The 12,889-nt window shown below is 45.9% G+C and overlaps 1 protein-coding gene across 18 annotated transcripts in view; it reads left to right on the top strand.

The window, feature by feature from the left end:
- The window catches only part of col13a1 (collagen, type XIII, alpha 1), a 116,859-nt gene that overhangs the window by 34,338 nt on the left and 69,632 nt on the right, over positions 1-12,889 (top strand). For 15 of the 18 annotated variants that reach the window (XM_070865544.1, XM_070865542.1, XM_070865541.1 and 12 more), the window contains 4 exons: positions 788-853; positions 1,063-1,170; positions 2,703-2,765; positions 9,521-9,583. In XM_070865544.1, coding sequence (XP_070721645.1) covers positions 788-853; positions 1,063-1,170; positions 2,703-2,765; positions 9,521-9,583 — 300 coding nt within the window. The remainder of the gene's footprint in view (positions 1-787; positions 854-1,062; positions 1,171-2,702; positions 2,766-9,520; positions 9,584-12,889) is intronic. The other 3 variants (XM_070865535.1, XM_070865538.1, XM_070865529.1) reach the window with 1 other exon arrangement.

The following is a 12,889-nucleotide window of genomic DNA, read 5'->3' as shown; positions in this document are numbered from 1 at the left end:
TGACTTCCCGCCCCGCCCTCACACTCCCGCCATTGGTCGCACGGCACGTCCATCCTCGCGGTGCCCCGCTTCCCACGGCCAATCAGAAAGCGAAGAGATTCTTCGTTACCCGATTGGATGATTCTCGGCAATCAGTCAAACAGCCTTTTTTCCCCCATGTCTGATATTTTTATAATTTGTAAACAAAAGAGTTCAAAGATAATTTTGTTCCGAAAACGGCAATATTTAAAGCCCCTGTGATCTTTCGCCCGGGTGTTGCTGGCAGAGTGTCCAGGAGATTAAGCTTCAATTCCTGGAAACTGGAGGCTTGGCGACCCTATTAATTAGTTTTGCTCAATTTCAAGTGGGAAATTCTACATTGCAAACCATAATGAACCATTTTCTAAACACACAAATTGTTCTGAAATCACAGTTCACCTTGTTATAAGACTGGGTCCTGTTTCTCTTTATTTAAAGCCAGCAACAAATTCTGAGGGTAGTCCTTTGGTGAAAAAAAAATGATTTTGCTGTTTAATTTTTGTGTTTTGTTTCCCCTGTAACATTGGGCACATGATGAGGCTTTCTATTTTCCTTTCACCAAACGCACACCCACGTACAAATATTTCTGTTGCTGGCTTTCACTCTGGTATCGGGCTCTGCTGCTTTTCTCAATATTCTTGTCTTTTTTCCTCCCCCTCCTCTATTCATCCCCTTCCCCTCCCCTCCCCCCAAAAAAACACACCAAACATCACCTCATGACCTTTGGCTTTGTACTGACCTGTGAACTCTGGCTCACCTGCCTATTCAGTTTACCCCACCACGACTGAAAATACTGCCACCTGCTGACCAGTTCATCAGACGCCTCTACCTCAAGGTAAATACCTTTTCTGTTGCCAGGTGCCTTTCTTTTTCTATATTCCTATCTTCCCCCCCTAATTCTAATAAGCTATCCTTTGGTTATGAAGTACGCTTTTTGGCTGCTCTATATAATATTGATTACTTGCTCTTTTAATTGGTGAGCCAATTGTTTGTAGTACAGGGTACCGTCTTCATGGAACTTAGTGGCTTTTGGTTAAATCTCAGGGTGAACAAGGACAAGCTGCGAGTAATTGCTCTCCCGGACCGCCCGGACCCCCAGGGCCCAAAGGACCTCCAGGACATTCGGGAAAACCAGGAACTGATGGATTACCAGTAAGTTTTGGCTGTGTCCATTTCTCTGTTCTTTGGACCTCTGCCCTGCATGTGAAAAATGTTGACGTTGGCCTGGTGGGCATGGGGTTAAGGAATTAACCATCTTTGCACTTTCTCCTGTTGACCTCATAGAAACATAAAAACATAGAAACATAGAAAATAGGTGCAGGAGTAGGCCATTCAGCCCTTCGAGCCTGCACCGCCATTCAATGAGTTCATGGCTGAACATGAAACTTCAGTACCCCCTTCCTGCTTTCTCGCCATAACCCTTGATCCCCCGAGTAGTAAGGACTTCATCTAACTCCCTTTTGAATATATTTAGTGAATTGGCCTCAACTACTTTCTGTGGTAGAGAATTCCACAGGTTCACCACTCTCTGGGTGAAGAAGTTTCTCCTCATCTCGGTCCTAAATGGCTTACCCCTTATCCTTAGACTGTGACCCCTGGTTCTGGACTTCCCCAACATTGGGAACATTCTTCCTGCATCTAACCTGTCTAAACCCATTATCGCCTCAATGTCTCAACCCAAGACATTTAAGAGCCCCTGCATACAATGCCAGTGTGTAAATAGTGCTCACAGTGTTCAGCACATCTGCAGATAAAATGGTTCACAACTATTGGCAAAGAGTGAACTATCTGGATTTCAATTGCATGTTGCAAAGTATTACAGAATTTGATAGGAATTGTGCGGGTAGGAATAGGGGCTTGTGCATTTAATCGCTCTCCCATTGGTGGCCGTGCCTTCAGCTGCCTAGGTCCTAAACTCTGGAATTCCCTCCCAAAACCTCTCCACCTCGCTTTCCTCCTTTTAAGCCGTTCCTTAAAACCGACCTCTTTGGCCAAGTTTTTGGTCGCCTGTCCTAATATCTCCTTATGTGGCTTGGTGTCAAATTTTGTTTGATAATCGCTCCTTGGGACGTTGTATTCCGTTAAAGGTGCTATATAAATGCAAGTTGTTGTACACAAACAGAATTAGTCGTGGCAGAATGGGAGCAGAGAGTGAGAGAGAGTTAGGAGAGTGGGAGACTGCTGATGATGAGGGAGTCCAAGATAAAAGAACCGGATTGGTCTACAGGACGAGCTCCATCATCCACTGCGATCACAGAGATGCTCAGTTCGGTGCGAGCTGGACGGGGCCGAGAATGAGACCAGCAGCCAATCAGCAGGTATCCGTGAAATGGCCTCGGAGCGGGGCTTGTGACAGAACTGCAATTACTGAGTGAAGAGGTCACTGCTTAATATCGACTGAAAAGGGTTTATCTTGTGCGCCAGTAGAATGGGACACACAAGTTTTTCATGAACCCAGTCTGTGGGACTAATAAACTGCGAAGGTTTGCTGTTTTACAGTAATCTTTCTGCAGTAGTTGAGAAATCACAACGTGAAGTGGTGAGAAGCAGCAATAATCAAAGTGAAAACCAATAATTGCCTCAGTGAATGTGAATTTAATCAGTTTTTGTCTGCCTGTTCGCTGCAATAGTGATAACAACGCTAAAACCCTGGACACAAATAATGACTGCGTTCTTAATTCCAGGGGAAACATGGAGACTCTGGGAAACCTGGAGACCTTGGGAAACCGGGAAGAGATGGAATCCGGGTAGGTGATTGAAATGCTACATAACTTACCTGGTCAAAAACACACAGTTTGTGCAGCAGACCTTGTTGTTTCTATATTCCCTTTGTTTGAAGCTGATTTTCTGCTGTTTAGATCCTCCCCACACTCCATTATCTTTGCTGCCTTGAACCGTTTAGCTATTGGAGCGCAGGCAGTTTGGACTGACATCAGGACAGGAAGCATTTTACTACCTTATTTTGGTGCCTTTTCTCAACTCAGCAGAAACTGGCAATTCATCACCAGCAGAATTCCAGTTGGCGGAGGGCTCCCGATGCAGCACATCAGGCAACACTGGCCTGAATCACAGTAACCTGGACGACACAATAGACTCCCCCTAGGATAGCAACATAGCGCAGATTGTCGAGCACATTGGTCGCAAGTTTCCAATCGGTGACATGCGCGGGTCTGGTACTTCACCACCATTAAAAATCTTCCCTGAACATGAAATTAATCTTTATGAAACTGAATTCTCACTGTACTATTGGAAAACAGAAAGCCATCAGAACCTTTTCATGCCTCATTAACATTTATATGGTAAACAATAAATTGGCGAAATTCAACGAGCACCAGAGATCTCAGGTAACGATTCCTCTGAGCGCGCGACCAAGCAGTGAAATTGTAAACTCCCTTTTATAAACATGGTTTTGCTACCGCTAGCCCTCTGGTGAAATCTTCACCACCCTCAGAGAGCTGCTGCAGAACCAACATTACCAAAGGAAAAAGGTGAATGAGACTCCATTCACAGACACCAGCCATGCGCCAATTTTGGATTTAAAAATGTAAGCTGTTTTTTTTTAATGAATGAAAGGATAAAGTAAATCTGTTTGATGGTTTTGTGGTCTGTCACCATTGCTGATTTTAAATCGCACTGGTTATTCACCAGTATTTCCAGTTTAGCACCAATACTTGGCCTTGACGATAAGCATGGGTAGGGTGGTTGGAACCTGGCCTTCAAACACAACAGGCAGTCACTTTATTAAAACACAGGGGATTTAATACTGCATGGTTGATCTTAGCCTAGTTCTAATTCTTCAAAGGATATATTTTATTCATGTGTAGTCCCGCTGCGGCCGCTGGGATAGAAGAGCGGAATAGCATGTGTTGTTTTGTAACTGAATGTGGCAGCCAATTTACGCACAGCAAGGTCCCACTCACAGCAACAGGGTGATTGGCCCTTTATTCTATTTGGGTGGTGTTGGTTAAAGGATGAGTGCCAGCCGGGACACCGGGAAAGTTTCCATGGTCGTCCTTTTCAATAATAAAAATGCCCTGGCATCATATACAGTCCACCTAATGGAGCCTTGAATGAAAGCATCTGACAGACAGCACCTCCAATAATGCAGCACTCCCGCAGTACTGCCCCTCCGACAGTGCAGCACTCCCGCAGTACTGCCCCTCCGACAGTGCAGCACTCCCGCAGTACTGCCCCTCCGACAGTGCAGCACTCCCGCAGTACTGCCCCTCCGACAGTGCGGCGCTCCCTCAGTACTGCCCCTCCGACAGTGCGGCGCTCCCTCAGTACTGCCCCTCCGACAGTACGGCGCTCCCTCAGTACTGCCCCTCCGACAGTACGGCACTCCCTCAGTACTGCCCCTCCGACAGTACGGCACTCCCTCAGTACTGCCCCTCCGACAGTGCGGCACTCCCTCAGTACTGCCCCTCCGACAGTGCGGCGCTCCCGCAGTACTGCCCCTCCGACAGTGCAGCACTCCCGCAGTACTGCCCCTCCGACAGTGCGGCGCTCCCTCAGTACTGCCCCTCCGACAGTGCGGCGCTCCTTCAGTACTGCCCCTCTGACAGTGCGTCGCTCCCGCAGTACTGCCCCTCCGACAGTGCCGCACTCCCGCAGTACTGCCCCTCCAACAGTGCCGCACTCCCGCAGTACTGCCCCTCCGACAGTGCAGCACTCCCTCAGTACTGCACCACTGACAGCGTAGCGCTCCCTTAGTACTGCCCCTCCGACAGTGCGGCGCTCCCTCAGTACTGCCCCTCCGACAGTGCGGCACTCCCTCAGTACTGCCCCTCCGACAGTGCGGCGCTCCCTCAGTACTGCCCCTCCGACAGTGCAGCGATCCCGCAGTACTGCCCCTCCGACAGTGCGGCGCTCCCTCAGTACTGCCCCTCCGACAGTGCGGCGCTCCCTCAGTACTGCCCCTCCGACAGTGCAGCACTCCCTCAGTACTGCCCCTCCGACAGTGCAGCGCTCCCTCAGTACTGCCCCTCCGACAGTGCGGCGCTCCCTCAGTACTGCCCCTCCGACAGTGCGGCGCTCCCGCAGTACTGCCCCTCCGACAGTGCGGCGCTCCCGCAGTACTGCCCCTCCGACAGTGCGGCGCTCCCGCAGTACTGCCCCTCCGACAGTGCGGCGCTCCCTCAGTACTGCCCCTCCGACAGTGCGGCGCTCCCGCAGTACTGCCCCTCCGACAGTGCGGCGCTCCCTCAGTACTGCCCCTCCGACAATGCAGCACTCCCTCAGTACTGCCCCTCCGACAGTGCAGCACTCCCGCAGTACTGCCCCTCCGACAGTGCAGCACTCCCTCAGTACTGCACCACTGACAGCGTAGCGCTCCCTCAGTACTGCCCCTCCGACAGTGCAGCGCTCCCTCAGTACTGTGCTGAACTGTCACCTAGAATATGATGTGGTATATTTGGACTTTCAGAAGGCGTTCGACAAGGTCCCACACAAGAGATTGATGTGCAAAGTTAGAGCACATGGGATTGGGGGTAGTGTACTGACATGGATTGAGAACTGGTTGTCAGACAGGAAGCAAAGAGTAGGAGTAAATGGGTACTTTTCAGAATGGCAGGCAGTGACTAGTGGGGTACCGCAAGGTTCTGTGCTGGGGCCCAGCTGTTTACATTGTACATTAATGATTTAGATGAGGGGATTAAATGTAGTATCTCCAAATTTGCGGATGACACTAAGTTGGGTGGCAGTGTGAGCTGCGAGGAGGATGCTGTGAGGCTGCAGAGCAACTTGGATAGGTTGGGTGAGTGGGCAAATGCATGGCAGATGAAGTATAATGTGGATAAATGTGAGGTTATCCACTTTGGTGGTAAAAACAGAGAGACAGACTATTATCTGAATGGTGACAGATTAGGAAAAGGGGAGGTGCAAAGAGACCTGGGTGTCATGGTACATCAGTCATTGAAGGTTGGCATGCAGGTGCAGCAGGCGGTTAAGAAAGCAAATGGCATGTTGGCCTTCATAGCGAGGGGATTTGAGTACAGGGGCAGGGAGGTGTTGCTACAGTTGTACAGGGCATTGGTGAGGCCACACCTGGAGTATTGTGTACAGTTTTGGTCTCCTAACCTGAGGAAGGACATTCTTGCTATTGAGGGAGTGCAGCGAAGGTTCATCAGACTGATTCCCGGGATGGCGGGACTGACCTATCAAGAAAGACTGGATCAACTGGGCTTGTATTCACTGGAGTTCAGAAGAATGAGAGGGGACCTCATAGAAACATTTAAAATTCTGACGGGGTTAGACAGGTTAGATGCAGGAAGAATGTTCCCAATGTTGGGGAAGTCCAGAACCAGAGGTCACAGTCTAAGGATAAGGGGTAAGCCATTTAGGACCGAGATGCGGAGGAACTTCTTCACCCAGAGAGTGGTGAACCTGTGGAATTCTCTACCACAGAAAGTTGTTGAGGCCAATTCACTAAATATATTCAAAAAGGAGTTAGATGAAGTCCTTACTACTAGGGGGATCAAGGGGTATGGCGAGAAAGCAGGAATGGGGTACTGAAGTTGAATGTTCAGCCATGAACTCATTGAATGGCGGTGCAGGCTAGAAGGGCCGAATGGCCTACTCCTGCACCTATTTTCTATGTTTCTATGTGCCCAATTCTTGGATTGGGAGTTGTGAGACTTGAACCCACAACCTTCCAACTCAGGCAAAAGTGCTACCACGGAACGTGCGGTTATATAATTTACCTCAATCTATTAACCAGGCCTCTTTTCTCTGAGCCAATTCACAATTTCAAAAGACAAGATTGAATGGGAGCTGAGCAGAAGGACCAACATCTCACTGCCAGCCTTTGAATTTCTCAGTGTTTGTCTGGAAAGCCTGGGCCGAAGTTAATTAACAACACCTGTTTCAGGATCTGTGACTACATCAATAAATGTAATTTACGAGGTCTAGGTAGATCTGTAAAATTAAGAACTATTTTTAGCACGTCCTCTGACATGTGGTTTTAGTTCAGGAACAAAAAGCCCTCTGCACACCATTAGACCAACAGCTCCTCGCAGTCTTAGTCCAGTGCCTATGCGATAGGATTTTATTATTCACAATTCTTAACTAAATTCTCCCCTTACAGTTGCTCGAGCTCAGTAATAAAGAATTGTCGGAAATGGAAAGGTTTTCTGGTGCAGCTGTGTTGAGATGGAGAGACCATTGGGGAATATTTTTTGAACTTCCAAGTGCAGGCTTTGGATTGTTGGGCCAAAGGGCCTGTTTCTGTATGTAATTCTGTCTCAGGTCCATTGCTGGAGAATATACAGAGAATATATTCAAAGATGCACCAGCAAAAGTTGAAAATGAGTTTTATCTTTGCTTTCTGAAGATGTTGGGTGATTCTGGCTTTCCCGGGCAACAAAGCCAAAAGGTGAGAATAGTTAATGCGTGTTTAGGAAATGTTCTTTCCCCTTTGGAAGAACAAAATGAGCGCTTCCTCTGGGGGAAGGTGGGGTCATTCAGTGAATCGCTGTCACCATTCCAAACACAAGATGAAGAGGATGCTTAAAGGAAAGCTCGGCTCGTAATCAAAGGAGCAATTCTCGTTTATATGTGCCAACTCCTAACAAGCCTTCGCATTCAGTAACAGAACTGACATTCTCCCAACCTTGGAGGTGTTTACTTGAAATCTACATTAGTGTTGAAATCCCTGCAGAGTAATCATAAACCTAAACCTAACACCTTTTGTTTAAAGTGCTTAAACACACCCTTTTCTAATTAATTACAAATAAAACTTTAAAACGCAATATGGCAGCCTGGGACTTGAAACATTACCACAGCAGACTGCACTGCACTCTGTTCCCAGTGTGACTCCCCTTCCTCACTTCTCTCAAGTCAAGCAGGAGTTGCTCTTCTACTTGCGCCTTTCATGACCACCGGACGTCTCAAAGCGCTTTACAGCCAATGAAGTACTTTTGAAGTGTCGCCACTGTTGTAATGTAGGAAACACAGCGGCCAATTTGTGCACAGCAAGCTCCCCACAAGCAACAGTGAAATAAATGACCAGATAATCTGATTTCGGTGTTGGTTGTGGGATAAATCAGAAAACACCATTTTACAAATATTTATTAAAATGCAAATTATAAATGCTTATCAAGTTAGAAAAAACAATATGGGAACATATCAAAGAATGTGAATGCAGGAAGAGTTCTTGAATCTTCAACTCCAAAGCAGTGTTAAGTACATCTCTTCAATATTGAAGAAATGGTGCCCCGAGTTGGATATGGAAAAATAGCTCTGGTGTTACCTGAGATAGAGAACGGGCTGCCTGAACCATAGCTCATTCCACAGCTATATCCTCATCTGTGCTTGACCCTTCAATCAGGCTGAAAGGAACAAGTTGTTCTTCAGTTAGAGACGTCTAGCTTGAGAGGCCAAGTACAATTGATCATGAAGTTGAGGCTTTCTTTGGAAACAAATATATACTATATAGCCTTGTGTGTAAAATATGTCATTCTTATTAACAAAAACAAACATAGACGGTAAATCGTTTCATGTGCGAGGTGTTAAGGGCAGTTTTTTTATTGGAAAGACAAAGATGTAGCATTTTGAGGTATATGGAGGATTTTTTCTTGTCTAATTTAAGAATTTTTCCTAAAGTTTGTGAAACTTAGATAAATTTGAGGAAAGTGAACAAAGTTTTCAGAAGTACAGTTTGGTTAAAAGTACCTGCTGTACCTGGCATGGGGAGCACTGACCCAAGTTACATTTTTTGTAAGGGCAGAATACCATTCCTAAAATTTCAAATTATTTTTCCCCTGAGAATTCAGGTGCAAAGATGTGCATAGTTTTACATCAACATCTTGCATTTATGTAGCACCTTTAATGTAGTCGAATGTCCCAAGGCGCCTCTCAGAAGTGTTATCAGACAAAATGTGACACCGAGCCATATAATGAGGTAATAGGACAGGTGACCTAAAGATTGGTCAACGAGGTCGGTTTTCAGGAGCAACTTAAAGAAGTAGAAAGATACGGAATGGCGGAGAGGTTTAGAGAGGGAATTCCAGAGCTCAGGGCCCAGGCAGCTGAAGGCATGGCCACCAGTGGTGGAACCATTAAATCATGTGGAATCTTCAGTCATTTTAAATGTTAAACCCTTGGGAGGGAGATGACCACAAGATGTCAAACCACTGAAATGCAATTCTTTTGTTGGTACCAATGACAGAGCCTCCCTCGGGGTTTCTGTGTTGTAATCTTAAACAGACAACTACAATAAACTTTCCGCGATTGGGGCAGCATGGAGTAAATCCGATCAGGAAGTGGAGCAGCAGGAACTTTAAAGAGCATTGCCAGGAAGCTGGAGGAGAGACGATTTTAACGGGGCAACTTGTTTATGCAATGAACTTCTGCTAACCCAGTTTTATACTCCACAAAAAGTTACATCAGTGGCGTTTTAATCTGAAAATTTTACCCATTTTAAATGTCTAATGACTGAAGTGATACTAATGCTGAGTGTTTCTTCAAAATAAAGAAAGCAAACGCACTCCGCTTACTGTTTCAGGGAGATCCAGGAATAACAGGATTGCAGGGAAAACCAGGAATGCCAGGGCTCCCAGGAAGAAAGGTAAGATAAACTCTCTTGCAGCTGTGGGTGATCCTTTTTAGAGACCCCAATGCCTCACTCTGTACGAGGAACGATTGAGTGAAGCTGTCACCTTGGGACTGGGGAGAGATAGCTCCACTTGTCCATGTTGTCCGCAGACCATGCACAATTTTCTAAAATGTGACTAGCAGGATGGGCGCCAGGTAATGCAGGCAGACGTGGTGGGGAGAAACATGTCTAGACCAATGCTCTTCCTGCAAATCATTCTTGGCTTTAATCCGACTTCAAAGGATTGACATGAACCTGCTGTCAGTGCAGAGTGCAAGATTCACAGCCTCTTCCCTCATTTGTTGGTCAGAGATTGGATTCCATTAATGTCTGCATCAATCATCAGTTGCCACTGTGACCAGTTGCGATAGTTTCTGTAGCAAGACAGAACAGGAAGACTACATTTATACTCTGACTGTAGCATCATTTTGTAGCAGTTTTTCTAAGGAGTTGCAAACATGTAAATCTGGAATTGGACCAACCTGATTGTGGAGACGCGCAGAGTGAGACTGAGCAACTCTCAAGCCCCGTCTCCAGACTTACGCTGCAACTTAGCATTGCTGTAACGCCAGCACTCGCACAAGCGGTCGTATAAGTGCAGCCTTTTTTTAGTTTGTTCATAGGCTGTGGGTGTTGTTGGCAAAGCCACATTTATTGCCGGTTCCCTCTGAAGGTGGTGGGGAGCCGCCTTGTTGAGTGACTTGCTGGACCGTCAACCACATTGCTGCTGGTCTGAAGTCACATAAGAACGGCAGATTTCCTTCCAATCAGGACATTTGTGAACCAGATGGGTTTTTACAGCAATCCAGTAGTTGCATAATCACCATTCCCGATACTAGCTTTTTATTCCAGATTTATTTAATTAACTGAATATAAATTCCCTAGTTGCCGTGGTGGGAGTTGAACTCACGTCTCCGGATCATTAGTTCAGGCCTCTGGATTACTGTTCCAGTAACATAAGCATTCTACCATCCTAGCCTAAACTGGTGCAATTGTCTGGCGTGAAAGCAAGAGTATTGGTAATTACTTATGTTATAGGAAGCACAAAGAGGCAGAATGTACAAATTAACCATTTAGCACATTAAATATTCATCGACCATTATGTTGCAAAAAAGCCTTTTCAGTTTTTTATTTGTAATGTTCTGATGATGAAGTGATAAAGCTTCAGTACAGGGCACACAGTCAAAGTGCTTCACTGTTAACCCCGAGCCCGGTAAACACCACTTAGTGACTAAGTATTATGCCAATAGTTTGCTGATGCATGAGATGAATTAGGCTGTTGACCACTTGCTACAGTCGCGTTGGATTTCCGAGATGCCCTATTAAGGAGACGATCCGATTAATTCGGATGTACTTCGGTCTCCTTAAAGGAATTGCCTTTTTATTTCCATGTTTAAAACCCTTCAGGGTTTGTACGGCACCCATTTATATTCTGCACAGATTTAGTCCAAGAGCACAGTCCGTCTGGGAATGTTGTTGATTATATCAGCCTGTGTTGTTCCCAGACCGTGAGTACACCGCTTTCACATTAATTGTCGAATTGTTTTACTCTGGTTTATTGTAAACAGAACTGAGAAGCAATCCAACTGTAATGCTGCTGTTAATAATATTTTAACCTCAATGTTCAGAACCGTTTCCATCCATTGCGTCACTGGCTGGAGCTATAACTCAGCTTACTTTTATTACTCATCTTTTCATCTCTGAGTCAAGTTGGATTCATTTCTTCTTGGAATTAGTGCAGATTTTGATGTTGAACATAAGCCAAGTTAAGGATCTGGGTTTTTAACGTTTAAGCATTCGAAAGGTTCAAAAATGTAAGAACCAGCAGGCATGTTATCAAATGTGTGAGCTGCGAGTTAAATGGACGATAACATCATTAATTGACTCGGCTTTTGAAAACCTACAACTTGGGCTGTGTTGTTGAATTTGTGGGTGTTGTTTGGGACTGTGGGGGGGATGGGGGAGGGTATTTTAATCAATATGGATTACTTTGAATGGTACTCTGCCGGTTCATAGTGTTCTGTCTCAAGCACAACTTCTGCACAGAGCCAAGGCTGTAATCAGAAATACTTGTAAACAACAACAACAACTTTTATTTATATAGCACCTTTAACATAGTACAATCCCAAGGCGCTTCACAGCAGCGTTATAAGACAAAACAAATGAATTTGACACCGAGCCACTTAAGAAGAAATTATGGCAGATGACCAAAAGCCTGGTTAAAGAGGCAGGTTTTAAGGAGCGTCTTAAAGGAGCAAAGAGAGGCGGGGAGGTTTAGGCAGGGAATTCCAGAGCTTGGGGCCCAGGCAACAGAAGGCACGGCCACCCATGGTTGAGTGATTATAATCAGGGATGTTCAAGAGGGCAGAATTTGAGGAGCACAGACATGTATTATTGTTTATGATATAGCAAAACTATTGTAAAAAGGGTATGAGCATCCCAGGAATGTGTCCAACGTTAGGAACCTGCCTGTTGAAGACGTTGGCTTTAGGAAATGTAAAGCATACAGAACCTATGGAGCCCACATGGGGGAGGAGGAAAGAGGGAGGGAGAGGAGGAAAGCGGGAGGGAGAGGAGGAAAGAGGAAGGGAGAAGAGAGAGGGGGAGAGGAGGAAAGAGTGGGGTGGAGGGAAGCTGTTGGTCCCTAAGGATATCGAGTTTCTATGCGTCATATCAGATTTCTGAATGTTGATGTATTTGTTAACTTGTTCGCACGTTACTCTTGTAGCTGTATACTAAATCTAACCTCTGGGATTGTTACCTTACTCCAGTGAAGGCTTGGGGCAGTCAGAAGCCCGCAAAGGGTCTCAACTGGCAGGAGTATCACTCAGATCTTTTAAGGGCATAAAGGGAGAAATTTCCCGGAGAAAGCCCGAGACGCCCCCACCTCACACATCCACCACACATGCAGCGTAGACATCGATCTCCCACCTTTTGCAGTCCCATGAATTTCAGGAAGTATTTGTTTAACTGGAAGCATTTGGGTCGGTGAAGTTGGACAGAGAGTAAATGCGTGTAATATTTCACCCATTAATGGAAGTATGCAGTGTCATTGGGCACTTGGGCTAGTCAAATGACCATTTAAATTCTGTTAAACAAATAATCTGTAAACCAGTGCTAATGCATTGGAGAGTAAACCTGAGGTGGTGTATTTCTGACCTCACAATTGGGAAAAAAAAGTGTTTATACATATCCTGCCACAGTCAATAAATTTTGGCATTCATCTTCGACCTTGTAAAGTCCCAGCTGGAAACCCTATCCTTTATATAGCTGAAGACC

The sequence above is a fragment of the Pristiophorus japonicus genome, chromosome 22, assembly GCF_044704955.1.
Source record: "Pristiophorus japonicus isolate sPriJap1 chromosome 22, sPriJap1.hap1, whole genome shotgun sequence".
In the NCBI taxonomy this organism is placed as follows: domain Eukaryota; kingdom Metazoa; phylum Chordata; class Chondrichthyes; family Pristiophoridae; genus Pristiophorus; species Pristiophorus japonicus.
Note: the sequence above shows the minus strand (reverse complement) of the source record. Positions and strands in the feature narration are given on the sequence as shown.